At 40.1% G+C, this 26848-nt stretch overlaps 1 protein-coding gene across 2 annotated transcripts; it reads left to right on the top strand.

The window, feature by feature from the left end:
- Nucleotides 1–26848, top strand: LOC116311299 (NEDD4-like E3 ubiquitin-protein ligase WWP1). Of its 2 annotated transcripts, none has more exons than XM_031728380.2 (25): nucleotides 1–246; nucleotides 4328–4384; nucleotides 5034–5125; nucleotides 5352–5493; nucleotides 6976–7100; nucleotides 7426–7578; nucleotides 7773–7845; nucleotides 10349–10530; nucleotides 11376–11787; nucleotides 11959–12054; nucleotides 12491–12665; nucleotides 14533–14587; nucleotides 15278–15362; nucleotides 16070–16198; nucleotides 17667–17739; nucleotides 17843–17914; nucleotides 18416–18504; nucleotides 18622–18781; nucleotides 19117–19250; nucleotides 20720–20860; nucleotides 20959–21079; nucleotides 21300–21404; nucleotides 21662–21758; nucleotides 21856–21928; nucleotides 23092–26848. In XM_031728380.2, exons 3-25 carry the CDS (start codon nucleotides 5056–5058, stop codon nucleotides 23189–23191), a joined length of 2862 nt encoding a protein of 953 aa, XP_031584240.1. In that variant the 5' UTR covers nucleotides 1–246; nucleotides 4328–4384; nucleotides 5034–5055; the 3' UTR covers nucleotides 23192–26848. The 2 variants fall into 2 exon arrangements, with proteins under 2 accessions (XP_031584240.1, XP_031584239.1); XM_031728379.2 differs by having other exon boundaries at nucleotides 2–246; nucleotides 7426–7602.

Genomic DNA, 26848 nt, shown 5'->3' with positions numbered 1-26848 from the left:
TATAGCAGTAAGCCTGTTTCGTGCCCCGACTTATTACACGGCAGTATTACCCCTTTTCCACTAGTATCTACTGGGGTGGCGCGCCTGTCGCCCGTGTGTTTTGCTAGTCATAGGCTTCTGTACAGAGATGGCAAGAGAGCCGTAGCAGACTGAGGGGCCTGCTCGGCTGAGGATTTTACTGACAACCGTTGCGTTAGCACACAGCAAAGATACAGAGTGTAGGAAAGTAGAGGAACAGCGAACAAGGTAAAACACCCCTGCTAATGTCACTTAAAGCATTTAGAAAGACGTTCTCCGAGTGTTTAAATAGTATTTCTTGATAAGCCTGTATTTTATATGCAGCCGAACTGGCTAGCTTTGTGATGGCGGACAATTAGCCCAGATGCTAAGTAAGTTAGTCAGATAGCCGGCTAGCGAGCAGCTAACTTGGCTCACCTAGCTAGCGTCTGCTGTAACGTTATAACAATATGCAGATGCAGATGTAGATTAAGCAAACACGCTACGTTTTTAGTTATGTGCCCATTATCACCTCTTGGTTTGTCAGATGGATATTATACACACAGTAGAAAGGATAGTCACCTAGCGTTAAGCTACTTTCACAAGACTAAAATTGTTTTGCTTTTTTTAACTGTAGCTAGCTGGCTACCTTATTGATAGCTAGTTACAGACTAGTACTGCTACACATTTAAAGGTTGTCACCGGGAGTATCTGCACTTATTGTACGTATTTGTGTTGCAAATAGATTTAGGAGGTTAAGTGTCCCAAGGCCAGTAGCTGCCTATTAAGTTACACTTTGTAAGCTAGTGCTAGCAGTCAGTAGATTACCCCAAAGTTAGCCGCTGTTCGATAACTGTACCTGAGTTTGTGTGTTATGATCAGTATTTAATATGTAAATTAAGCATTGCTAGCGTATGGCCTGCGAATTGTGTCAAAGTGGAATCAATCTTCTGCTTTATTATCCATTAATCCATGTGACTGATTACTAAACTTTTGCTCGTGAAAGGAAATGATATGTTACCCTTCAACTTTTAAACGTGTTGACATTTCTAGCCTTTGGGTGTTTCTCGGGTCGTAGACAGTGCTTGGCACAGGTGAATGTGAGCCTGACCCTTGAGCCACAGCTGTTTATTTTAGTGTTGCTCCAGCTTGAGTTATCCAATGAATAGTGAGTTGAACATGTAACACTTTCAGGGTCTCTAGCTTTAAAGACGAAATTCTGAGCAGAGACAGAGTAAGAGAGACCATATTTATGTGGGCTCCGCTAACACCTGATGAGAATCCCTGTCAGTACTGATTAGGCCCAGTTGCCTTACATTTCCCTTTTCTGGACAGGCTTGGTCTCAAAGAGAAATGGTCTTTCATGGCTGTGTTTGTTTGAGTGGCTGATGCAGGTTTATGTTTATACAGTATCTGCTATTGTATTTCAGGATTCTTAGTGTCTTGCTGTCTCTCTGTCATGAACAGTGGTTTAGTATTTAGGCTATCACATGCTGTGTATGCTAGTGCCACATTGGAAGGAAATTACTTAGAGTAAAGTGTCTGTTAAGGCAGCATTATTTGCCTGCTGGCTCTAAAATATGCTTGTTTTTGTGCTCTCACTCACTTGCAAAGACACTGACCTTTTGAAAAGCAGGAAAGCAGCTGTGGGTGAAATTAGGAGTTGTAGCCTGCTACCATTGTGTAAAGCTTGTGTGTTTTGCCCATGTGAGAGGTTTTTTTTTTAAGTCTGGCAAAATAAAAGAGAGCTGGACTAAAGAAACTTTAAAGAGCTTTTAGGGTATGGGGTAGCGTAAGAATAATCACCGTCTTATTATTTTGGATAAAGATAAGATTTACTGTATTTGTCTTAAAGTTAGGAAATTCCTGCTACATTAGTTAAAAATTAAAATAAAGAGAACAAACATAAAAATAACCCAAGTAAGTAATAAATAAAAAAATAACCATGTCAGTCGGTGTCAGGTTAAAAACAATAGTTATTCAGCTTCAGGACTTTTAAACATTTAAATATACTTTATATGCATTTATGCTTCAGTCCTGCTCATGGTCTGCCCGGATGTGTTCTATAGACAGCTGTAGTACAGCGGGCATGTGTGTCTATGTATAAACTGTTATGTGCGTCATTAGGTCACAGGAAGACGGACAGTGCATTAGAACAGACAGCAAAGCTTGTTTGACAGGTGGTGTGAGAAAGGATTTGTCTTGGATTTTTACACACAAAGGTGTACACTTACAGAAACAAGGGAAGTTGTCTGCTGTCAAGCAGATTTTTTTGTTAGCCAGCCTCTCCTTTGCAACCTTTGGAATAAAGCAGGAACATGATCAGACAATCATCACAAAATACAAAATGCATGTCCAGCAGTAAGCACGTTACTCTTGTTTTGTAGGCAAATCTAACCCTGTGCTAACCCTGCTGGCAGCCAGCATATTAAAACAGATAAGCAGTCCTCAAGCAAAACAAAGAAAACTGAAGTGAACCTAAGATTAAAGGTCCTATGTTTTTTATGGTTTTATAGGTTTTTTTTAATAACTGTGAATTCATCTGGTGTTACCCAAGAATCCAGATCCTACAAATAAAATATTAATTGTCCCCTAGACTTGCTGTTAAACCCCTCCAAGCAGGTATTGAACAGGTTCAAAACAGGTATCTGTAAACACGATAAGCCAAAGTCCTTGGGTGTGTATTAGTTGGGCAACTAACAATTTTCAGATTGTCAGTAACTCTGAGCTGTTAAAAATGTTTAAATTGTATTTCAGAAAACAAATTTAATTGCAATATTAAATCAGCTATTGATTTATGATCCTCTTTCAACCTTGGTGTTTAGGAGTCAAACACCGCTGTATAAATACCACTCTGTTTCCATATTTCTTGCTCAGAGATGCTGTTTAGTAGTAACCCTCACAGGTCCCACTTTAATCAATACCTGACATAACCCCTGACTTGGGGTGGCTGTATCTCAGGAGGTAGGGTAGGTCATCTACTGATCAGAAGGTTGGTGGTTCGATCCCTGGCTCCTCCCCTGCATGCCAAATGTCCTTGGGCAAGATATTAACCCCAAGTTGCTCTCCAATACATCCATCGGATGTGTGTGAATGGTAGTTAGAAAGCACACAAGCACATGCTTGTGTGAATGGGTGAATGTGGCATGTTGTATAGAGCGCTTTGAGTACTCTGAGAGAGCTATATAAGATATATTATATAAATATGTGCATTAAGGGAATAGAAATGGCTTGCATGACCTTTAAAGTAGTCATTGTAAACCACACATGATATGAAAAGCTGATGACTAGTTGATGACTTGGAAGAATGGTTACAGAATTTCCTCAGATACTTATTTAGTATATTTTTCCCAGCTGACTGAGGCTGTAATAGGTTGTGGATTTGCTCTGTGTTACTTAATGGATGCTGCCATTTGCAAGAAGTTGTGTCTGACTAATGTGCTGACAGTGGTTTAGTGTCCAGAAGTCTTAACATCAATTGACTCTTCACTAAGCCCCACACAAGCATTATAACTACACATGGGAGGCTTGTCAGGCCTTTGGAAATATTGCAGTAACTGAAGTAAATTATTAGTGGTTGCCACAGATTTGAATTGTATTTGTGGCACACTAAAAATTTATAAGGTGCTACTTGGAAAATGTTTTAAGTGCCAACTATTTTGAGTCAAATAAATAACAGAGCAGTATAATCAAATGCCTCTTCAATGAGTCTCTCATCCTACTACACTCCAACCAACCAGTCTTAATATTTCTTGGGGTGCTCTGCAACCTCAGTGAGCTGTGAGCTGAGGATCAGCTCACAGTGGGTCTCCAAGCAGAACAAGGACTGCTGTCTCCAGCTGCAGTCCAACATGGTGATGTTGGAGTCTGTGTTTACATGATAAGACACTCTGGAGAAGCAGCTTAGTGATATTGACAGTGGTCTCTGCAGTGATGTGGCCAGTGAGATGGCTGGTAAGAAAACATGAGCTGTGATGTGTGGGGGACCTGAACTTTCAAAATATGGGCAAGGGCATATCTGCTAGTTAACTGATTGCAGATGTAGTCATTGTCTTGTAACAATAAAGAAATAAAGCCAGAATGAGTTGCCAAATATACTTGAGCAGACATAAATGTACTTGGATGACCCACCCAAGTTACACAAGATACTCAGCTTTAGTTCTGTTAGCCCGAAGCGCTTCAGCACTTAGTGTCCTCACAGTTTGATTATTGTGGTTGAAATAAATACATATCAAGTCATAACTATATATTTGTTATCTAAATCAGGTCAGAGGTCAGACTTTTCTACCAGCTAAATCTTATCCTAAAAACCTGTGGTTTTCTGTTTCAGAGGAGCCATGGGACACGGAGTAGGCTGAACCAGAGGGTCTAGCAGCACACACCAGTTGTGAGTATACATGATTTTTGTTTGTTTGTTTGTTTTATTTCTCTGGAGTTTCTGTGGAGAATTACAGTTAGTGGGTACTATTCATATCTGAAGAGAGAGAATATAAGAATAAAACTGCAACTCCATGTATAAAATAAATAATTCCAAAGCATCAACATTTGTGTTTATTTGAAGCACTTTACACTCCACAGAAAGTAAAAGTTCTCCCAAATCTGTCCTGGTACTTCTGAGGCATAGCAAGAGAATGCTGTCTTGCATAATTTGAGGAGAAATATTCTCTTATTAAACCTTAGCAAAGTTTGAATTTCATATTAGAGTACTTTGACATTCATTTTCTGTTTCAAGTGTAACCATAGTTGCGACTGCTTTTGACTCAGCATTGCCCTGACTGTGCTGGATTTAAAAAACTTCAGGGGTGACATGGTCTCGCTTTCTCACTCGTGAAAGAGAATATAAAAGTGAAGGCTGCTTACAGAGGATGTTGATTAACTTTGAGGCGGTGTTAGCTGGTTAGACCTCAGTTACAAACCTGTCATTCACAATATGCAGCTTTTTTGATTTCTCTGTATTTTTATTGAGAAATATCAGAGCTCATGTTTCTTTTGTGAATTGACTTGGTCATTTGTGTGTAATGTTTGTGGGTTTAAAGGTTTCCCACTGTGGTGTATGACATGGCCACGGCCTCGTCTAGAGCAGAGACTAGCCATAACCACAGAGGAACGTCACAACTCTATGCCATTGGTGAGTAAAACACTGTGAGCTGCGATGTGCAAAAGTGTCAGTAGCCTCAGGGTGTTGCCACTCCCACAAAAAGCTTATGTTGAAGCACTTTGTGTACATTTTCTATGTGAATACTAATGTATCACACTTTGACCTAAATGTCAGAGTTAGTGTCACTTTTTCTGCTGCAAATATAATGTAATTGAGTTTAAATGGTGTCTTTCTCTCTTCATTTTCTCTCCATCAGTGTCCTGTGCCAAACTCAAGAGGAAGAAGAGTTCCCTGTTTGGGACTGCCATTTATGTGGAGGTGACAGCTGAGGGGGAGACGCGGCGCACTGCGAAATCTCATAGCTCCTCCAATCCTAAATGGGACGAGAGGCTCACTTTGTAAGTGTGCTGTGTACAACTGGCTGACAGCGTTCAACAGGCTGTGTGTTGTAGCATGTCATTTTATTTAATGTCAGTGGCTGTTTCTTTCATCTTTATTTATTTAACAGCTAAGTTACACACACACACACACACACACACACACACACACACAAATAAACAAGCAAAAAAGTATGACGTTTCCAGAAGCTGTTCTCCAGTATTATGCCGTGTTGACATTAAAAGCTGTTGACGGAGAGTTTCTGTGGTGCTTTTTTTTTGTTTGGCTCAGCAGTCTTATACAGTATTTAATCAAAGAGTGGTTGTTGAATCATATTAGGCAATCATAAGAACAGGAGAACCCTCAGATGGCTGATTTTATAAGTGTTAAACTAAGGGAAAAGTTGTATGATAACATACAAAACTCTTTGTATCATTTAAAAGCCCCCAGTCCTTTGAGTTGTCAGACTGGACTGGAAAAGTTCTGTAAATGGTGTTTGATTTACCATTTAATGGAGCCAGCATCCTGAACATGGCAGACGTTTGCAGCTCTCTGGCTTCCGACTGGTTCAGCCATATGTCAGAAACATGTCGTTGGAAATGCTAATTGGCTTGATTGGGTCATTATTGCTGACAAGACAGAGCGCTGCTGTGTTTGTGGTCTCGTGTTTGCACCATGGATGTTTCGCAAGCTGTTATGGGTGCTCCACAAAGGCTTTAATCTTCAGTGTTTTTCTTTAGGCTGATATTTAGAGACCTAAATGCAGTTACTGTGCTGTATAGTGTTCATTTTGAAGATGGAAATCAAAGGGAGGCGCTATCATGTGTGCTTGGTACATTGGTTACCCAGGATAAATAACAAGTTATTGGTGTTTTGAGGGGATGAAGGTGTTGAAAAATAGAGAAACTAGAAAAATGCAAAGCTTCAAAAAAAAATTTGTTTTTCCGTTTGTTGTTATACTTTCCTGAGGTGGGGAATAACTGTTGAGAGGGGGACCTGTTGAATCATAGTTGTCATGTTGTCATGTCATGTCAAATCAGTGTGTTCCCTTTGCTCACCTTACTGATAAGTTTATTCACTGATATTCCCCCAAACACACACACACACACACACACACACACACACACACACACACACACACACACACACACACACACACACACACACACACACACACACACATAAATGCTTATGAAAGTTCTAGAGTTGCTCTTAAATCTCAGTGTATTTGAAATATAAGTCTGTGTGAGTATTACAGAGTGTTTCAACAATAAGAGCCTTTTTTTCCTTAGTTGAGTCGTCCTAGAGTAAAAAGAAGATTAAGATACTGCCAGGTTTTTGTTTTGTTTTGTTTTTTTCAAGTTAAAACTGTACTTTTAGTTTTTTAAACTGCTGTTCTTCCTTTTTGTGATAGCATACATCTACTTGAATTGTTTAAAAAGATTTTGGGGGGGAATTTCAAGAATTACACATATTTTGTGTGTTTGTTTATGATTTTCTAGGAATGTAACTCCACACACACAGGTGGATTTCAAAGTTTGGAGCCACCACACCCTGAAAGCAGATGCTCTGCTGGGCAAAGCCACGCTGGACCTCACTCGAGCCTTGGAAGACCATGACAGAAAATGTAACTTTTTTGTTACAGAAAGTAGCAAATGATACCCATGTAGAAAGTGTAGGTTGTAATTTGTCTAACTGTTTAGAAAATATACAGTTAGGACAGCATCAAAACAGCTCAAAAAACGTTTGTATTCAGGAGAAACCCGACAGAAAACCACTTCATTAAGGATTGCTTAAATCAGGCTCACTAGTACTATGTGTTGCATGACCCTGATAATATCCTCCAAAGATGCAGAAGCATAGTGTCATGTAATTGTAGTTTGTTTGTTTTTTTACGTTATTTGTAATTATTATTAGCTGTTTCTAATACTATCCTTGCTTTGAATCCACAGTAGAGAATGTGAAGGAAGTGCTGAAGCTGAGTGCGGAGCAGAAGGGGGTGACAGTGCCCATGGGGGAGCTGACTGTGTACCTTGATGGACTCACTGTCACTGACCAGGAGGAACTGGCACCACTTACCAACGGCAATGCACCAAATGGCTCCAGTGAGCTCAGTGTTTATGTTAGGGGTGGGTGATTTATTTATTTTTTCTTTTTCTAAGGGAGAGGAGGGACAGAGTGGTCTTTCATCTGTATTAACAGTATGTGAATGGATTGTGCATACAGATTGAGTTGAATGAATTCCCAACATACATAATCCCGTTATCTCTAGGCTAACATTGTTTTCTTAAATCTTCAGAGGTCCAACAGAATGGTGACGCCATCCATGAAAATGGAGATTCATCTTCCTCATCCTCAAGGGCTGCCAACAGGTAAAACTAAAAAAGCAAACTAACCTTTTTTGGGACATTTTATGTTCGCCCGCATAGTTTCCCCCCACGCTAAGCAAATTTTTATCTACTTCTCTTTGCCTTAAATACTTTCTGGCCTGTTAAGAATTACTGCTTCAAACCAGGGAGCATGCTTATTCTCAAGTAAAAGAATGCTAACAGGCTGATAAGTGTGTTAGCCTTGTTTCAATGCATTAAGCTGTGTTGGAATACACGAAGCCATATTTTTCATTGCTGTTAATACTCAAGTCCTGTTTTTTGCTAGCCCCGTGAGATCTGTGTCTTGTCTTTCTCTGTCTTGCTATTTCTCAGTTCAGACCGTCGTCCCCTTTGTGTTTTAAGTTCTCACGCTAGCTGCTTGTGCCAGTCTTATCTGCCACCCTGGAAAAGTGCCCTTCAGTCAGCTGTCCTGGCTTCTATTGAAGCCTCAAAGAGCCTCAAAAAAACTACTCTTCGCAGCAGATGGGGGGTGGTTATGAGTGTTGTGGCTGCTTGGCTCCTCTCTGCATTGCAGCTACTGAGAAGACTGCAAGACACAAACAGTGGGATATTTAAAGCTGTTTCCACTTCCTGGGAGTTCCAGAAATGTGCAAGTACACAGACAGATTGCAAACATGGCCAGCCAAAGGACAATTGTGGCGGGCAGACATAATTTTCCCCATGTCATTGTTACCTAAACATTGAAACCCTAAACACGCATCTTGAAAGCAAGACAATTAAAGCAGCAAATATATGCATGTGAATCCAGCTCTCTAAACAATAATTTGTGAACAAATCCCCTTTAAACCGTTTAAGAAATGTATAAACAGGAATAAGCATAAAATAATGACTAATTTTGAAATCATTTTTACATAACATTAATAAACAAAGCGAGGATGCCACAAGAAACTATGCCTTAGTACTTGCATGAAATGCTCCTTCATTAAATTTCCCCAAAATTGTTGTAAACATAAAATGTTTGTGTGTTTGATTAACTAAATAGTTGTATCTGTTGCAAGCTCTTCCCAAAAAAACCCATCTGCTTCGTTGGGGTTGTACAAAGGTAGCTAGCAATCTCACAAACTGTATTGAATTTTTAGTTGCAAATAAACTGAGATTCTTGCATAGACAGACATGACATGTCGCCCGCTGCTTTAACATCCTAGACAGTATAAAACATGGACGGAGCTTCTGGGTGGAAAAATAAAGGTACTGTGGCTTAATTCTGTCTCTTTGTCACCAGATAGTTAGGATGGCAAACACATTTCCAGTCCTACAGAAGGCTATGGAAAATGGCTTGCTGTCTTGACCTAAGTATTTCAGAATGCATTCATTATCCAGGGCATCTTCATTGCCTAATTTCTTGTGATTGACAAGACTTTGGCCAATGAGCAAGCAGATTCACAGTTAGACCTGCCCCTGCTCACCCCTGCTTTTTGTTTTGTTTTTTGTTGTTTTTTGTTTCTTTTTTCTTTTCTTAAACCAAGATGGCGCTCATGAATACGCCATCTGAAGGCTTCAAAACAGAAATTCAGAAACCAGTAGATGATGTCACAGTAGCTACACCTCTCTTTTATAGTGTCTATGCAACCTACATTTTTTGTGTTATTTAGTGTTTTTATGTTAACACCTGCAGGCAATTCAGACTTACTTAAAACCTTCAGTGCTCAGCAAAACCTGGCTCTAAATTATTGTTGTTACTGTGAAGTGATCTGTATCGTTTCACACAGGAGGCCTTTTTCTCGCTTTGTAATGCCTGTGCCTTGATTTCTCTCATTCTGTTTATTCCTCTTTGATTTCTTGCATTTCCTTTGTTCTTTCCCCTCAGTTAGTTTGTGTTTCCAGTTTTTAAATGGTCAAGTAAAGGAACTCTTCCGTGGATCTAGCAGCAGCATGTTTTATAGCCCGTCAAACCACATGATAAAGGCTGTAGGCCTGTGATGCAGTGTTGTCTTCAAACTGTGCATGTTTTTCTGTTTTTGTAATTGGTACCCTGTCTTTTGTCTCAGCATCACGTCAACTTGCCTTAAGCAGGTCCACCTGGGTTTGACTAAGTGTTTGAAAATCTGTTGGCATCACTTCCTGTGCACAGCATCTTAACAGGTTTTAATTTTAATTATAGGGAGAGCTTTTATGGCTTGTAAATATGCTGACAAGTAAAAAAACTCATTAATGTGAGTTATCTGCATTTGGGATCTCTTTTGGGTTTTCCTAATCACTGAGAGAATACCCACCTCTCACCAAGACAAAGGTTGGCCTTGACAGCAGGTTTTGGGATGGTCCCTTTCTGTCAGCTCACAAAGGAGCCTCTTTAGTTGCGCTCATTACATCACCGAACCATCCTATTATAGCCTGTTTTCCCCTACAAAACAATCAGTTCAGTGTTATAACTCAAATCCGATACCCATGGATGCAGTGAAGTAGCACACAGTTGCTCATTCTCATGAACAATTAAGATTTGAATTAAAAAATAAAAAGATGAAATCTCCTGTATTTTATCCTAAAGCACAGTGAATGGTACAGACTTGGGCCCGAGGTCAGGTTCCTGTTCAGCCTCCAGTGGTGCAGATGGTCAGGTGCCTTCAAGCTCCTGCAGCCCTGCTCTTGGTCATGTCGTCAACGGAGACTCCACAAACAACTCAACCCCAGTCCACCAACCCTCAGACAGTGATAATGAGAGTAGGATGGGTGAGTTTGCACATCCTGTACAGTACACATTACAAAACTCATTTATCTTTGTTTTTCTGCTTTTTTTTTTTTTTTTTTGCTTTTTTTTTTTAAATTTGTATTTTATTTTAGACCAAAAATAACTTTAGAGATTTTGGATAAGATTTGGATTATACAGATCATTACTAGAGCACCCTGTTAACATCTATGTTATGGTGGCTTGGATGGTCTCAAACCACCTCAGGTTTATGCTCTCCATGGTTGATGTGAACCTAGTGAACAGTAAAGAGGAGTAATTACATTAAGGGAAGCCTTTAATCTCTGCTGCTCTCAGCACCTCTATCCAATCTCCTTGGAAAGAAAAACGAAAAGCGAAGTGAAAGCAGAGCACACTTAAATTCTGAGGACAGGCCACACTTAGCTGAGGTTCATGACAGAATATTAAGTTTTTACTGGCATTTCATATAAAGAACACACACACAGTTGGAGCAAATGGAAACTAGAATACCAAACTGCTACCTGGTAAGAGTTCCATAGGCTACCTTTGGTGCATGAAAACTAGCTCAAGTAGACAGTTTTCACCTTCTAAAAATTTGGGTTCAATTAATAATGTTATCATCCATTGTGTGCTCATAAATTCCAATGTAGTAGATCCATTTACCTTCACAGAGATCCTTGCTGATAAGCCGGTTTCTATCACTTTATCCATGTTCTGTGGACATGTGCAGATTCCTAGACTGTTGCACTAAAAGTCAGTTGTTGCAGACAACAGCTTATTTATTTATTGCCCTTGAGGCATTACTGACATCAATGGATTGAGTTGTACAAGTAAACGGCAGTCCTGTCTTATTGTGACTTGCCTGCAGTCAATGGGGAGTCCTGTGATGCTGCTGAAGGGCAGTCGTCTGCTACAAGAAGTGATGTGCTGCCCTCTGGAAGTGACCACGAGGACTGCATTCAGGATGCTGCCCTGCCAGACTCTGACACAGCACCAAATAGCACATCTCAACCCCCGCCAGCTTCCACATCATCTTCAACCTCTTCTGTTGCTGCTAATTCTGCCACTGCCGTTGCTGCCTCCTCTTCTTCCTCCACATTCACCTCTCCAAACCAGGGGGTCACCACGTCCTCGTCGTCATCCTCCCCAGCGCTTGCTGAAGCAAATGCTTCAGGAAGTGGAGGTGGTAGTAATAGTAGCAGTGCAACAGTAACTACAGATGGGGCCAAGCCCAGGCAGCAGGTCCCCAATACTGGAGCCTCAGATCCTCTTCCACCAGGGTAAAAAAAACACAAAAACAACCCCTGCTGCTCATTTACTGATCAGTATTACTGTATTTATTTTTATTTATTTATTTTTCAAATCACCTAAACACCAGTGCACACACAAATATGTCAACAGTAGAGTGAATTTTTCATCCTTTGTTTGTTGTTTCATTTTGCATCTTTTAGGTGGGAGCAGAGAAAAGACCCACATGGGAGAACGTACTATGTAGACCACAACACCAGGACTACTACCTGGGAAAGACCACAGCCGCTACCACCAGGGTGAGGGTCTCACCTTTGTCTTATGTTGTTGTCACACTTGCCGTGTTTAGCCTGTTTAAATCAAACATGAACACAATAAGCACTCAGGGGCAGACTGAAACAACAGTTCCAAATGAACACCAGAGCTTGATCCAAACCAACTACCAGATGCACGTTGCAAGTCTGGGCTAACAAAATTCCCGTAGACACGTATGCTTTGCATTCTGGGATCCACCAAAGCACTATAGTGCAGGTCTGTACGGGCTAGCAACTAGCTGTGAATTGAATGTAAATACTCCATGTTCTCCTATAGTCCAGAACACAGCACCTTCTTTCTATATTTACTTTTGTTGTTTGCAGGTGTAAGTACTTATTTCAGTCTTCAGTTTCTGGCATCGAAATGTATTTTCATGTGTATTTCTCTATTTTTACCATTCCATCTCATTCATTCTACCAGTTGGGAACGTCGAGTGGATGACCGGGGTAGGATCTATTATGTGGACCACAACACCCGCACCACCACATGGCAGCGTCCCACTATGGAATCGGTGCGCAATTTTGAGCAGTGGCAGAGCCAGCGCAGCCAGCTGCAGGGAGCTATGCACCAGTTTAACCAGAGATACCTCTACTCTGTAAGACTCATCACCACACTCGCGCTTCTGCCTAATTACTTGTTTTCATATTTATACATATAAATAAGTAACGTACATGCTGCCCATTTAAAAGAGAGGCTGTAATGCAATCTAAGGCTACGTTCACACTGCAGGTCTTAATGCTCAATTCCGATTTTTTGATCAAATCCGATTTTTTTTGTCTGCTTGTTCACACTACAAATAAAATGCGACAGCAAACGCGCTCTAGTGTGAGCGCTCGAAGCGGCCCACATGCGCAAAAGAAGATGTCACACATAACACGCTCTGTTTAGACCCAGAGCAAACAATATTGTTTGACTGATGGCCCTTAATATAAAGACTTCGGACTTTACGTTTCCCAATTTTTCCTTTAAGTTATTTTGTTATTTACGTAATAATGTAGATAACCTAATAATTATCCTTATTGCAGTTTTAGAGGAGCGGTGCTTCAAAGGATAGTTGCAGATTTCTGTCAGAATCTGCAGATTATACAGTACAAATAAAATGTTCACGTTTCTCCAACGTTGTCTTCCCAACAGTTTCACTGACATCTACACTGGATGGCCAGGAAGCGTTCGCGATGTCTTCTCGGGCGCTTCTCCGGCGCTGATAATTGGCGTCTGTCTTGTGTCAGTGGCGTAAAGACGGATTTAATGCGACATGACCGTTCAAACAGCAGTCGCTTTCTAAAACATCGGATATGTATCGGATTCAGTACCACATATGAAAGTGACCCAGATCGGATTTGAAAATATCGGATTTGTGCCGTTCACACTGTCATACCATGATCGGATATGGGTCGCATAGGGTCAGAAAAGTCGGATTTGATGCGCTTTCGCCTGCTGTGTGAACGTAGCCTAAAATAGTGGGGTTTTTTATCGCATCATTATTATTATTATGTAGACCCTAACCCTTTTTCTTTTAGAAGTCAAGGTCCTCATCAAACAGAAGCCCTGAAGCCCTAATGACTGAAAAATTTGCACTCTTTTCGCTTGTTTTTATAATAAGTGCCCTGTAAATAAATGTATTTACAGGGCAAAAACCAAATTTTGCTGACTGAAAATGCTGTTATCTGTCATCCTTTGATCTTTCACTCTATGTAATCTGTGCATTATTGACTCAGCAGACCAAGTGGATACACACCGCTTTCAGGGTTTATCAGCTTGTTACTTATCCAGCACTACAGAAAATGGCAGACATCAGTGTCTCTGATCACTTTAGATTGGCTCTAGCATGAATGTAGAAATATGTTACCGAGTTTAAGCCAACTTTCGGTTTTGCAAAATGATTTTCATCCGGTAGAATGAATTGTATCAAATTTCAGTTACAGAGCTTAGAGATTAAATCAACTGTGGTTTCAGTCATTTTCACCACCAATTTTACAATCTCCCTTAGCCGCCTCAGTAAACAGGTTGTCGTCAGTCTTATCATCATGATGAGCTCAGACATTCAAAGGACCAGCTGTTGATGGTCATTTTTCTTTCCACCCTTAATCTCGTCTCGTTGTCTCTGGACTTTTGTTTTGGAAACCCACTTACTCAATATACTGTTGGCACCCAGCCCAGCTCATTTAGCCCAAAGGTGAGAACCAGAACTTAACATATGAGAGGCGGTCTTTTATCAGTGATGTCGTCTTCACATCGTCGTGATTAGTTTACAGCATAAATAAAAAGGCAAGCTTCTACCAGTAGGCAGCTACAAAGACCACCTCACATCAAGGACTATTCAACAAATAGTTTTTGAATAATATATTTTTTATTTTATTTTATTTTATTTTTTTATTTTGCTTTTGGGTTTTTTGTGACTAGATTTGCACCTTCCTGGTGTTTCCACAATAATTGTCTATCTGTGTATCCCTTGTTTGCAGGCATCCATGATGTCTGCTGAAAATGATCCTCTTGGCCCACTGCCTCCTGGTTGGGGTGAGTTGACATTCATTTTTCTCTAAAAGCTGTGCTTGCTTTTTCTGGTGTCAGTACTTTGTGTTCTATACTTAAAAAGGGGAGGTAGGAGTACATCAGCAGTTCTTAATAAGGTAAGCAGTCGTGCTAGGTTTGTACACGTGCAGAGAGGGAACAACACACCTGGAAGGTAGGTTGTTCCTTCTCTTCTTACTAGAGTCCTTTAGAGGTCACACCATTGCTCACAGGTCCTTGTTTGTTTTGTTGCTGGATAGTTGGTCAGGAAAAATGGCTGTATGTTTTGGATCTTTATTATATTGCAGAATACGTTTGGACCAATCAGTCTCCTCCCCTTGGTGTTTTGTGCTGGATTGTATTGTGTGGCTTTATTTTGAACATGTTAAAATGATATAACAACAATAAAGAAAAGAAAGTGGAAAAATGCATTTAGTGTTACCAAAACTTTTGCAAAGTGCTGTACATATTACCTATTTCTGTGCCAGATTCTGATATACGTATAATATATGCATATTCTGAATATGCCCCAATATGTTTGATGTGTTAAATTTCAGCATTCTGCTCTGCTCAATGATTAAAGGATTCATTAACAGCTTTTTCTGTGTTTACGTCTGTACTGATATGTCGGGCCAAGTGTCTCTTATGTCTGTTGCTACACTACAGATTTCTTGTGTTTATTTGAATACATTTCAGAGAGGCGTGTTGACTCCAATGATCGAGTGTACTTTGTCAACCATAACACAAAGACAACACAGTGGGAAGACCCTCGAACCCAAGGGTGAGTGGCAGAAAAACACTACAGACAAACTCTGCCAGTGTGGCCTTTTGGGTGCAAACCATTAACTTCACTGTGCAGTTATATTTTGTGTTAACTTTACTAGTAGCCACACAGTAACTTCACCATTTTTCTTGAACAGCATGCAGGAGTTTATGGTCAGATGGGACAGATCAAACTATTGCCATCTTGACCTACTTTACTGTCAGTACCTGGAACCCTCTCATTTCCTTATTTTTCTGTCATGAAACCTGCTAAATTTATTTTTAAAGCTGCAAGAAGCTACAACACCCTGTTTGTCTTCATATAATCTTAATGTACTATAACCCTTGCAGGTTTTGCAGAACCAGTATCTTCTTCAGCCAATAAAGTTGAGCAAAAAACAAGGAAACCCAAAGGAATTCAGTTAAATTAGCAATTATAATTGGATTCAGTGCAGTGCAGTAAATAACTGAAAAGGGTTAAACACAAAACTTTCTGCTGTCCATTTGATGGTTTAGAGTTTGCCAAAATTCACTTTAAAAGGAATATTAACATTTTATTAAATTTTTTTGTTTTGCCTTTGGTTTATGCTAACTTGTTTTCTATTACTCTTTAGTAGTGAAGTAAAGTGCTGCCAGATATTTTCAATTTGGAGTTTGTCCTTGTAGATAATGTCTGTGTTCAGCAGCTACATACCTACATAACACTTTGCGTCTGTGTGCCTGCAGGCTACAGAATGAGGATCCTCTGCCTGAAGGTTGGGAGATCCGGTACACAAGGGAAGGGGTTCGCTACTTTGTGGATCACAACACCCGAACGACAACTTTCAGCGACCCCCGCACTGGAAAGTCTTCTGTGTAAGAACACCTTTCAAATCAATTTATGTACCAGGTGTCTGAAGACCTGCAGCTTCAGGTGCCTATGTAAAGTTTAAAGGGCCATGTTTAATGAGGCCAGCTGGAGTTATTTTGAGATTTAATTTAGCTGATATTAGAGCTGGGTGATATATCGAGTTTTTTAAAAATATCGATATATTTTTATACGAGATATAAGATGTGACAATATCCTTTATATCGATATAGTCTATGTTACGTTATAATTATAGTTGCAGAGCCGCAAGTTTGCCTCTCTTTCGTCCACTTTTGTCTTTACGCAACGTTACTCGACCTCGCCTCTCCTTCACTGAACACAACTCCCCCCTCCTCCCCCATCGCTTCACCTGCAGGCAGCGACAAGATGGACATGGCAAATCTCCGTTAATGAGTTACTGCGCATCGCCCCGTGCGTGGGGCTGGACGGCATCAACGTGTTAACGAGCTAACCACGCTAACGACCTAGCCACGCTAACGCCATGCACGGCCTGAAATCCTTTCATTTTCTCAAAAGTTGACTGCGCGCCTTTTGTATGAATTCTGGTTGTGCTTGATGACCGCGAACCGATTTTATGTGATACACAGCGCTCAGCAATCTGTCAAAAAATGTTTTAGTTCGACTTTGGTAAGCTACGGAGCTGCACCGCTTGATGGATTGTCGGAGCATTACGGCTACCGAGGAGTACTGTGCTTCAACGTAATATTACCGTATTGTGTGTGTATAAGGACCATAAATGGCACCTGTTCAGAGACATGGTTACGAAGCGGATTTCAAACTCCAGGCTGTCAGTCACGCAGTAGAAGTTGGGAACAGAGCAGCTGTGAAATCTGTCTATGTTATTATGCTCAGCGTCTTTTAGTTTACATTTTGACTGCACAATTGTGAGCTCTTTGCTATGCACAAAACAACATAGTTTTCTTTTATTTATAGAGCGTCATTATTTAATAAATGCTCATAATTTATTTTTGAGTAGTTTTTTTCATGTACATCTATGCTGTATGTTAATAAAAAGTGCCTGTGTGACATCTGGGACACAGCTTTGACTAAGAACTCTCTTTTTGTTCTTACTTTATGGCTTTAAAAAAATATCGAGATATATATCTTATATCGCCATCCAGCTAAAAAATATCGAGATATGAATTTTGGGTCATATCGCCCAGCTCTAGCTGATATGCTGTACGTATAGCATTAAGCTGGGTAAGAAGAAAAAAGGATGTTGATTCAAAAGAAGCATTTCCCACTGGTGTTCAGTTTTATTGTTTTATTTCACACTTTGAGGAAACCTTGTAATTTCTTTTGGAACTCCAAATGTATGCCTAGAGCACATATTCCATGCAGGGCAAACACTGAAAAACATACATGGATGCAACTGTTTACATCTGCTGGTGAAAGCTTTTCTATTGCACCTGTCAGACTCCACGTTTTTACCTCTAAATCTTGTTTTCTCCTCAGCACCAAAGGCCCTCAGATTGCATACGAGCGCAGCTTTCGATGGAAGCTTGCCCATTTCCGCTACTTGTGCCAGGTTTGTGTTTCCTCTCACTTAAAGAATTAAAGAAAGTGAGAGATTAATTTGATCTTCCAATTTAATCCAGCTCGAATACATTTTTGTTCTCGTCTCCACTCAGTCTAATGCTCTCCCAAGCCATGTGAAGATCACTGTCTCCAGGCAGACACTGTTTGAAGACTCCTTTCAGCAAGTAAGTGCGTCCTTTACCTATTGTCATCTTTGTGTTTAAGCTGATGTTTACAGCATAAGGTAATACCTTAGTGCAGTGGTTCCCAAACTTTTTTTTGCTAGGTCCCCCTTTGTTTTACCAGAAAATCTCTGAAAATCTGCTTTGGTGCAAAGTGACAATGGGTGTAGTGGAGAGGCATTAAGACAACCCCCAAACACTGAATGGGTTTGCAGGCAGTGCCCACCGACCATTACTCTCTCCTTATCCCTCCGACTGACTGAGGGTCTGTTTTGGGGGTTGTCTTTCAAGTGCACCTGTTGTCACTTTGATTTGCACAAAGCAGCTAAAATGGATTCACAGTGACTGCTGCTTCCTAGCTGAGCACAGTGATATCCCTGAAGTTTAACAGACTTTGTATTATGCTTTAACGATCAAGTGTTCTTTATTATTTTTGTACAATCTGTATTCACAACTGTGCCCCCATCACTTGCTGATGTTGTGTGTGTGCTAATTGTCTCTTAGATTATGGCCCTAAAGCCTTACGACTTGAGGAGGCGATTGTACGTCATCTTCAGAGGGGAGGAGGGTCTGGATTACGGTGGCCTGGCCCGGTAATAAAGACACACAAATATAATTTGCACTTTAAAGAATTCCAAAGAATATTTGTGTGTAAAGAGTAAATGTAAATTTGCAGCTCATGGCCCTCTATCTCCCTCTTCTCTTCACAGAGAGTGGTTCTTCTTGTTGTCCCATGAAGTGCTGAACCCCATGTACTGTCTGTTTGAATACGCTGGCAAAAGCAACTATTGTCTGCAGATCAACCCGGCCTCAGCCATCAACCCCGACCACCTCTCCTACTTCTGCTTCATAGGCCGCTTTATTGCAATGGTACGTTCACTTGATTCTGGCACACATTAAAACCATCATGACAACACAGATGGCTGTGTTACAGTAGATTACACGTGGTTTGTCAACCATGGTCTGATGTCCAGTCTTTTTTTTTTCTTTCTGTTTTTTTTAACACAAGTCATATTTTGGAAAAAGTTATTTCAAAATCATAAGAGTTCAAGAGAGAAAGTGTTCAGTGTTGTTTTACATTGCCCAATATTTATTTATTTTGTTAATATGCAATTACACTGTGAGACTGTCTGCAATCTCTTTATCTTGATGCTTTCTGATTGACCAGCAGTTAAAGAACCTTACCTCCTCTTGATTACCCACAGGCACTTTTCCATGGCAAGTTCATTGACACAGGCTTCTCTCTGCCTTTCTACAAACGCATGCTGAACAAGAAGCTAATACTCAAAGACCTTGAGTCCATTGACCCAGAGTTCTACAACTCACTCATATGGATCAGGTAATTGATCTCTCCTATGTTAGAGGCCTACCATATTGTATTCATTTGAGAAGAGGGCATGGCTAGAAAATTAATTTCACTGCACTTATTACTGAGTGGAGCTTTTGATTAAAGAGCCACAGAGTGTACTCTTAATTTGATTATTTAGAAAGTTTCCCTTTGCTTGACGTTGCTTAGAATAACTTTCAAGGTTATTAAAGAACTATTGTTACTGGGCACTTTTCAAGCAAATTTGTTGATAGAACAAATTGTGGAGTTTATTTAGGCTGGTGTAATGGAGGTCATATCAAAGTGTTGCTCTTGGAACGCTATGTACAAATAAGGCTTATCAAATATGTCTGTATAATCTCTTAAACTATTGCTGAGTCAAGACTGGAAGTAAAAGGCAAAACTGCATAATTGTTTTGCTTTTGGTCCCGAGTACAATGAACAAACTGTAAATACCACCTGGAGTCAAGTTGGTTTCATTTATGCAGTCTACTATATGTTGTGGTAGGTTTTATAGTGCGTAACATACAACACTCTGGTTTTTGTCCACTTATTTGGATAAGAACACCCCATAAAATATCAACTACTTAAAGAAGTGAGAAACCTCAAGGGAAACATTTGAAGTGACGTCCCTTTCCTACTGCTCACAAACATGTTGTGTTTTATATTGAATCCTCAAAATAGCTTTCATGACAGCTTTGTAAAATTTGAAAGTGTCTTGACCACCTGGGATGGTTCCCATTTAATCACTGCTCCTAGTTGATATAAGTTTAACTGGAATTTCTAGGCTTTTTAATAACATGGTCATTTTGTCAGGGTGTTGTTTTCATACAGGAAACGACCTGTTCCACAAATCGTATTTTAGCGAGAACTGCTGAACTTAGTTTTGAAAGTTTCTTTGTACGGTTTCACCTGTATGTCTTCAAGTGTTTCTCCTCACTGACATCTTCTTCAAGTACAAATGCAGTTTGATTAATCAGTGTGCTTTGCAGCTGGTTCATGCGGTGTGCAGGAAAAGCATTACAAAGCAGTGACCTAGCGCAGCTGTTTAAAAGAATGAAAGAGTAACGTGTAAGAGTTGGCAGCTTTGAAGAAACTAAAATGCAGACCATGTTCTGATTGAATTAACAATAATGTAGAAACTGGGAATGGCTGAGAGTGAAGAAAGCCAGAGACCATCTTGTAATGGGGTTATTTATAGTCGCTTTGCCCCCTGATTTATTTGCTTTTTACTCATTTTTAACTCAACTTAACCTCCTGCATTAGAAGTCAGAAAACCTTTTTACCACAGAAGTATTGAAAGAGGAAAGGTTATCCACGTACAAAAACCTCAACTTAAGAATATCTCAGAGATAAAAATCAAGAGTGTTTGAAACAAACACAGTTCCCTATGTGTCTGTGATATTAAACAACACATTAATAAACAGATGTGTTTAAATTTGGTTGTACTTTGGCAACATCTCAGTCTTGTCTTTCCTCAGGGACAACAACATCGAGGAATGCGGTCTGGAGATGTTCTTCTCTGTGGACATGGAGATCTTGGGGAAGATCACCTCTCATGACCTCAAACCCAATGGTGCCAACATCCAAGTCACTGAAGAGAACAAGGAGGAGTACATCAGGTTCACAGTCTTTGTTTTATCAAAAAAAAAAAAAAAACTCACCTCTGAATATCATTTAAAGTACATATTAAAGAAGATTTGTACTGTTTGGCTTGCAGTCTAATGGCAGAGTGGAGGTTCTCTCGTGGGGTGGAAGGTCAAACCAAAGCTTTTCTCGACGGCTTCAATGAGGTGGTTCCACTTCAGTGGCTCCAGTACTTTGATGAAAAGGAGCTTGAGGTGAGCACCATTTTTGATCTATTTTAATGACTTCTGTTGTCTGTTTAAATGTAATACTAATTTGTACCTAATACTAATTTAATAACCAACTTACTACATGCTACAGAATTTTTTTTGTTTGAATGAATTCTGGAAATCAAACCATACCCAACTACAGTGGAGGGATGTTGATTTATATCCTCTGTGTTTGTGAGAATAACCTTTTGTGCGTTTGATCCAGGTGATGCTGTGTGGCATGCAGGAAGTAGACTTGCAGGACTGGCAGAGAAACACTGTGTATCGTCACTACACCAGGAACAGCAAACAGATCATCTGGTTCTGGCAGGTACAGAAATGCACAGCCTCACAGTTTGTTCTTTTTGCTTAGTTTGTGTTTTCTTTCCCTTCAAGTAGCAGTAAAACAAGCTGTTAGTGCAGGATTTGATAAAATAATTGAACTTCAAGAAATAGTGTTTGTTTTTTTCTTAATGTGTCTCATATTGCCGTAAATTCCCCTTGTAACCTACGTGGATGAAGGTCCTTGACGAGTTAGTCGTAGAAAGTCAGTGATGAATGTGTGTGGCGTCATTTCCTTCCCTGCAGCTGGTGAAAGAGGTCGACAATGAGGTGCGACTACGGCTCATGCAGTTTGTCACTGGAACCTGCAGGCTTCCTCTGGGCGGCTTTGCTGAACTCATGGGTCAGTGAGAGACGAGCATGCTTACGAAACATACTATTTATATATCCTTAATGCTTTTATGTTTTTTTCTTAAGCCTCTTTTTCCTTTGCATTGCAGGAAGTAACGGACCGCAGAAGTTTTGCATTGAGAAGGTGGGGAAAGATACGTGGCTTCCTCGCAGCCACACGTGGTGAGTGCTTGACCTTTGACCTCTCTACTTGACCACTATGTCTCGTAATGTTGTGCACAGAATTTTACATCAGTATACTTTAGTATCCCAGTCATCACCACAGATGCAGTGAGCTCATTAGAAGGGTATAGCTACATATGATCTGACCTCATAAACCTTTTAATGCAAACCAGCTGATTTCATAATTTAAAAAAAAAAAAAGAAAAAAAAAAAAGAACTTTAGTGCAGTGAACCCTACAGTATATATGTGCACATGTGTCTCATACCACTAAAGAAATACGTAGACGAAATCATTTCACTTGTTGTGGATCTTCTCCTCTACTAATATTTTATTTTTACAGTAATTTGTGTTACATAAAAATGTGTCGATATAATATAGTGCAACTGCAGCAGCACACTAGTTCTTACTCTGCTCTGTAGCATGTGCTGAGTTATTGTCAGCTGCAGTGCAAAAAAGTGGAGTCCCACAGCCTGCCTGACTGCAGGATAAATGATATCAAGGAACACCAGAGTAGCAACCTGGCCAGCAAACCAGCTAGTAGCAGAAAACATAAGAAGGCTTGTTAGGAATATTCAAAATAACAGCAGAATTATTTACAAATTAAACAAATCCCCAAGTATCTCTGGGTAGCCTGCCTAAGTATCCTCTCCAGTCCCAGGCCGGTGAAAAGGTTTGACATCTTGATTTGGATAGAAGAGGCCAGAGAGAGCCCTGTTCAGTTTTCTAGAATGAAAAGACATTTTACCTGTCTTCCATTATGCTAACCACTCGGTGCTTTAAAGGTGTCAAATGATGAAGCTGTGAGAGCAGCTGTATTAGAAGTATAATCATAACCATGTTTTTGTGCTGATGTTAAAGCCAGAGGAGGTTTGGAGCTCAGTTAATGAGTCAGCAGTGACTTGGCGACCCTGCTCTGTGACTGCATGCAGTCCGAGTTGTTGTGTCTCTTAAACGCTTGCTTGTTGCAATTGTGACATAACGCTAGAGGACCACACTGGAACTCAGTGAGGTTTTTAGAACGACCCACTCTCTCTTTCACTCAGGATCGACTGATTTTTATACTCTTGGGTAATGGGACTGATTTTTTACAACCTATTTTAGATCTGATAAACACAGTTTAAAACTGCAATGTCTTTGTTTGTCTCCGTTTTTGTCTTTTCAGTTTCAATCGTCTGGACTTGCCTCCTTACAAGAGTTACGAACAGCTGAAAGAGAAGCTGCTCTTTGCCATCGAGGAAACAGAAGGATTTGGCCAAGAATAGAGGGAGGAGTCCTCTTCTATTTCCCTTCCTCTCCCATCGCTGTTTATTCAGCCAAGAAAAACAAACTTAAAAAAAAATTGCACAAGATAACCACCACTGTATATAAGCTATTTTGTCATTTCAAACCAAATCCTAATTTGCTGCATAATTGTTGCCGCAACCCTCTTCCCCCAGTCCCTATATATCTAAATATATATCTATATAATACACCTTCATGAAATATGCAAGCATTACAGCATTTTGCTCTTCTGTTCAAAAACAGAAATCATTGATAGTTTTGGGTTTTTTGGGTTTTTTTACACTTCCTCCACAACTGCTGACTGGCTTTTAAAAAGAGATTGAAATTGTTTTTGAGAGGATTTTATAAAGTGCAGTCTCCTTTTAAAGCTCTAGTTCTATAGGGCTTTTAAAAGACTAGAGTAGAAGTATGGGGGTCTGGTGCCTGAAATTCTTGCTCCTGTCGGACCCATAGTAATTTTGCAATTTTGGTGCACTTTGCATGCTGCCTCTAAAGATGAGAAGACTGCTATGCCCACCCTCCACCGCACACATAGTTGTTAGCATGGATCGCTCCGTTTCTAAATAAGCTCATTGCCACCATTAAAAAAATGCAGCACTACAATTGGACTGATTTGAAGCACAGAAACACCCAGTGTTTTGTTTTGTTCTACTGTTTTTGCTTTTTTCTCTCAATGAAATTCTGGGCACCAGCCCAGAAGATGTTTGGGGAAACAAAAGAGTGATTTTTTTTTTTTAAATTTTATTTTAAACACACACGTGTGAGTGTGATGATGGTAGGAACTTCATGGATTAAAGTTTCAAGCTAGAGATCCCACATGAGATGTTGCAGATTGCCTATGCTGCAGTCTGCTTGCACACTGTGAAGCTACAAGAGCAAAGCTGGTTACTCTAACCTAAATAATGAGCTACAGACAGGTGACAAATTAAAGGAGAATAAAGTGTCTTAAAAGATATTGGGCCACCAGTTCTTAGAGTCTCTGGGACTCTACGAGGGGAATAGAACAACGTTTTTCCGCAAGATGCTCGCTATTCCAGGTCCTCTGTGTTGGTCCAAAATCTCCACATTTCCACACTCAGCCCCTCCCATTGTCATCCCTCTCCAGCCAGATTTGTTTTTGTAACTGAACATTTTTAGCCCTCGACTGTAAAAGGCTGATGAGTCGAGGTCACTGAAATTCAAACTCGAGAGGTCAGGTTTTCTGAAAACATGTGAAAGATGTCGTCTAGGATCATCTAAAACCCTCAGATGAGTTCAAATCTCAGTGACCTTTATGAGGTATTGTTGTCACCCCACCAGGTGGGAAAAGTCACACCCAACTTTCTGAACATGAGAGTGAGGTGACCTAGGATTTTCAAATTTATATCCCATGTGTATACACTAAAAACCTCGGACAAGTTCAAATCTTGGTGACTTTGACCTCACGTTCGAGGTTCTTTAATGTGTCACGTTTCATTCGTCATAAAATAACATGACACATCGAAATGAAGTCACTCGGGTCTTAGTGTTAATAGCAATTAAAATAGGTAATCCATTTGATTAAAAATTAATAATTAAAGTAATAATATAACAGTAAAAATATACAGTCAGAAGTGAAGTCAGAGCCAGGGCCCTAAGATTTCAAATTGATACTTATGGTATTAATTTGACATCGAATCTCACTGACTTCTACCTCAAAGTCAACATCAGAGGTCAAGTTTTCTGAAAATGAATGAACCCAAGAAGGAAGTCACCTAGGATTTTCAAATTGACACCATAAGTGCAGCTACTAGGATGCTGAGGGGTGGCACTGCTGGCTGTCAGTGTTTTAAATCAATTACAAACTGACTCAGTCATGTCAGCAAATTGTCAGATCCTAACAGAACCAGATGCACTCGCTGTAGAGGGAAAGGCTTCAAGGCCTGTCTTTTGTTTTGGTGTGAAACACACACATTCCCCCTACAGACCAAACAGCATCTAACCACATCTGTCTCCATCCACACCATGAACCGTCGTGCAGTGACCTCTGTAATGAGGGCTCTACTATGATTTCCTCTCAGACTGTTGTTGGCGCTGTCTGTTTACATCCTGCGTTGACATTCTCAGTCCCCCCCCCCACATATCACACTGATGCCATTTATTCTTGCCAGCTTCATACAAGCGCAGACTCACCTTGGCCTCTTCCGCATTTTTATACTTGGCACAGAGCACGACTGGATGCTAACTGCTTAAATGTGCTCATGTTGAAGCAGTCATTGTGTTGGTCCAATATGTTGCCAGTTTTGCTGCAGTTTCACACGTTACAAAGTTTTAAAAAAAGAAGGCGTGTGCTTAGCTGGCTTTCTTCTTCCTCTTTGATTGAATTATCTCAGACTGGAGTGTGCTATAAAGTCGTCATGTTTCAGAGGACAGCAGGTATTATCATTGTTCTTGAGTGACAGGCATCTAACCTAACCAACATAATGCACAACAAATAATTATATAAATCAAATTTGTCCATGTCGTGCCACAGTGTGAGGTTCAAAAAGCAGTTGCACCCCAAGAAGGCAACTACATTTCATCTACACAAAATGACGACCTGCCCCAAGCATTCAGGTCGTAACCACATGATACAATCTCATTTATTCACCTCCGTATTTAGACTGATGGCCTTAGATTAAAAATCTTTTGTGTCAACTCCTCAGCGTCTTAGGCCCTAATGCAGCATCAGTCCGATAACGCACTGCTTTGTTGTGTGTTTTTTATCTTTACACCCCCAATTTCCCCTGGTCATTTTTGTTTCTTTAACTGCCTCACTGTTATGTTGAAACTCCATTGTTTGTAAATGACAACTCTGGTGCTTACTCTTTCAGTCAGTGGTCTAAATGCAGGAAAAAAAAAAAAAGAAAATAGCTCAGCCAGTGGCAGGCCATTCTCCTCATCTTTGGTGTGTGGGGTTTGTTTTTTTGTTTTATTTAAAGACCACTGCAAACAGCAGCAAGCTGATTTAGACTTTGATTCCTCTGAGGAGCTCGTGATTTAGTAAAACGATCGGTGGTGTATATAACTTGTTCAGCTCTCTGAGATGAAGAGCCGAAACGAGGGACAACAACATGAAGAGATGCGTTGCTCTGTAGCAAAAGGAGCCGACTTTTAAGAGACGTTAAAACTGCATAACTGTGCTTCCTTTTGAACAGAAACCTGTAATCAAAGAAAATCAACTGTATGTGAATATTCATTGTAAAAAAGAGACAGTAAATGAAGTACTTAAATATTATAATTACTTACACAGAGCCGCCGCGCCGTTGATGGAAATCTGTGATGCCTTTGTTCTTATCAGAAGTAGATGGACGTTTCAGATCGCCTTCATTGCAGCCAGTAACTCGCCGAAGTATCACGTGGATATCGGAAACAAAGTAGAGTTGAGTAATGATGCTGTATATCAACTGATTATGTATTAATGCAGCGGGGAAGTTGCTGCAGTTTAGGCGATCTGAAATGCATCCAAACTTGTAACATATCGCGTGTAGATACACACTGTAAACACAAACTACACTGTACAGAATGCCCCTTTACTGGAGAAGATGTGTATAGAAGTTTCATTTTTAATCTGCTTTCACCCATTTTCAATGGAGAGAGATTGATTTATGAGATACAAATAAATAAGTGAATAAACCCCC

The sequence above is a fragment of the Oreochromis aureus genome, linkage group 9 (assembly GCF_013358895.1).
Source record: "Oreochromis aureus strain Israel breed Guangdong linkage group 9, ZZ_aureus, whole genome shotgun sequence".
In the NCBI taxonomy this organism is placed as follows: Eukaryota; Metazoa; Chordata; class Actinopteri; order Cichliformes; family Cichlidae; genus Oreochromis; species Oreochromis aureus.
This window is presented reverse-complemented; position numbering and strand designations above follow the sequence as displayed.

Bases quoted from the DNA above. Each gene is read 5' to 3' on its own strand.
- LOC116311299 (XM_031728379.2), top strand. From the start codon at position 5,056: ATGGCCACGGCCTCGTCTAGAGCAGAGACTAGCCATAACCACAGAGGA. The intron at 11,788-11,958 runs GTAAAAAAAACA...TGCATCTTTTAG, and splicing joins TCAGATCCTCTTCCACCAGG to GTGGGAGCAGAGAAAAGACC. The intron at 20,861-20,958 runs GTTCACAGTCTT...TTTGGCTTGCAG, and splicing joins AACAAGGAGGAGTACATCAG to TCTAATGGCAGAGTGGAGGT.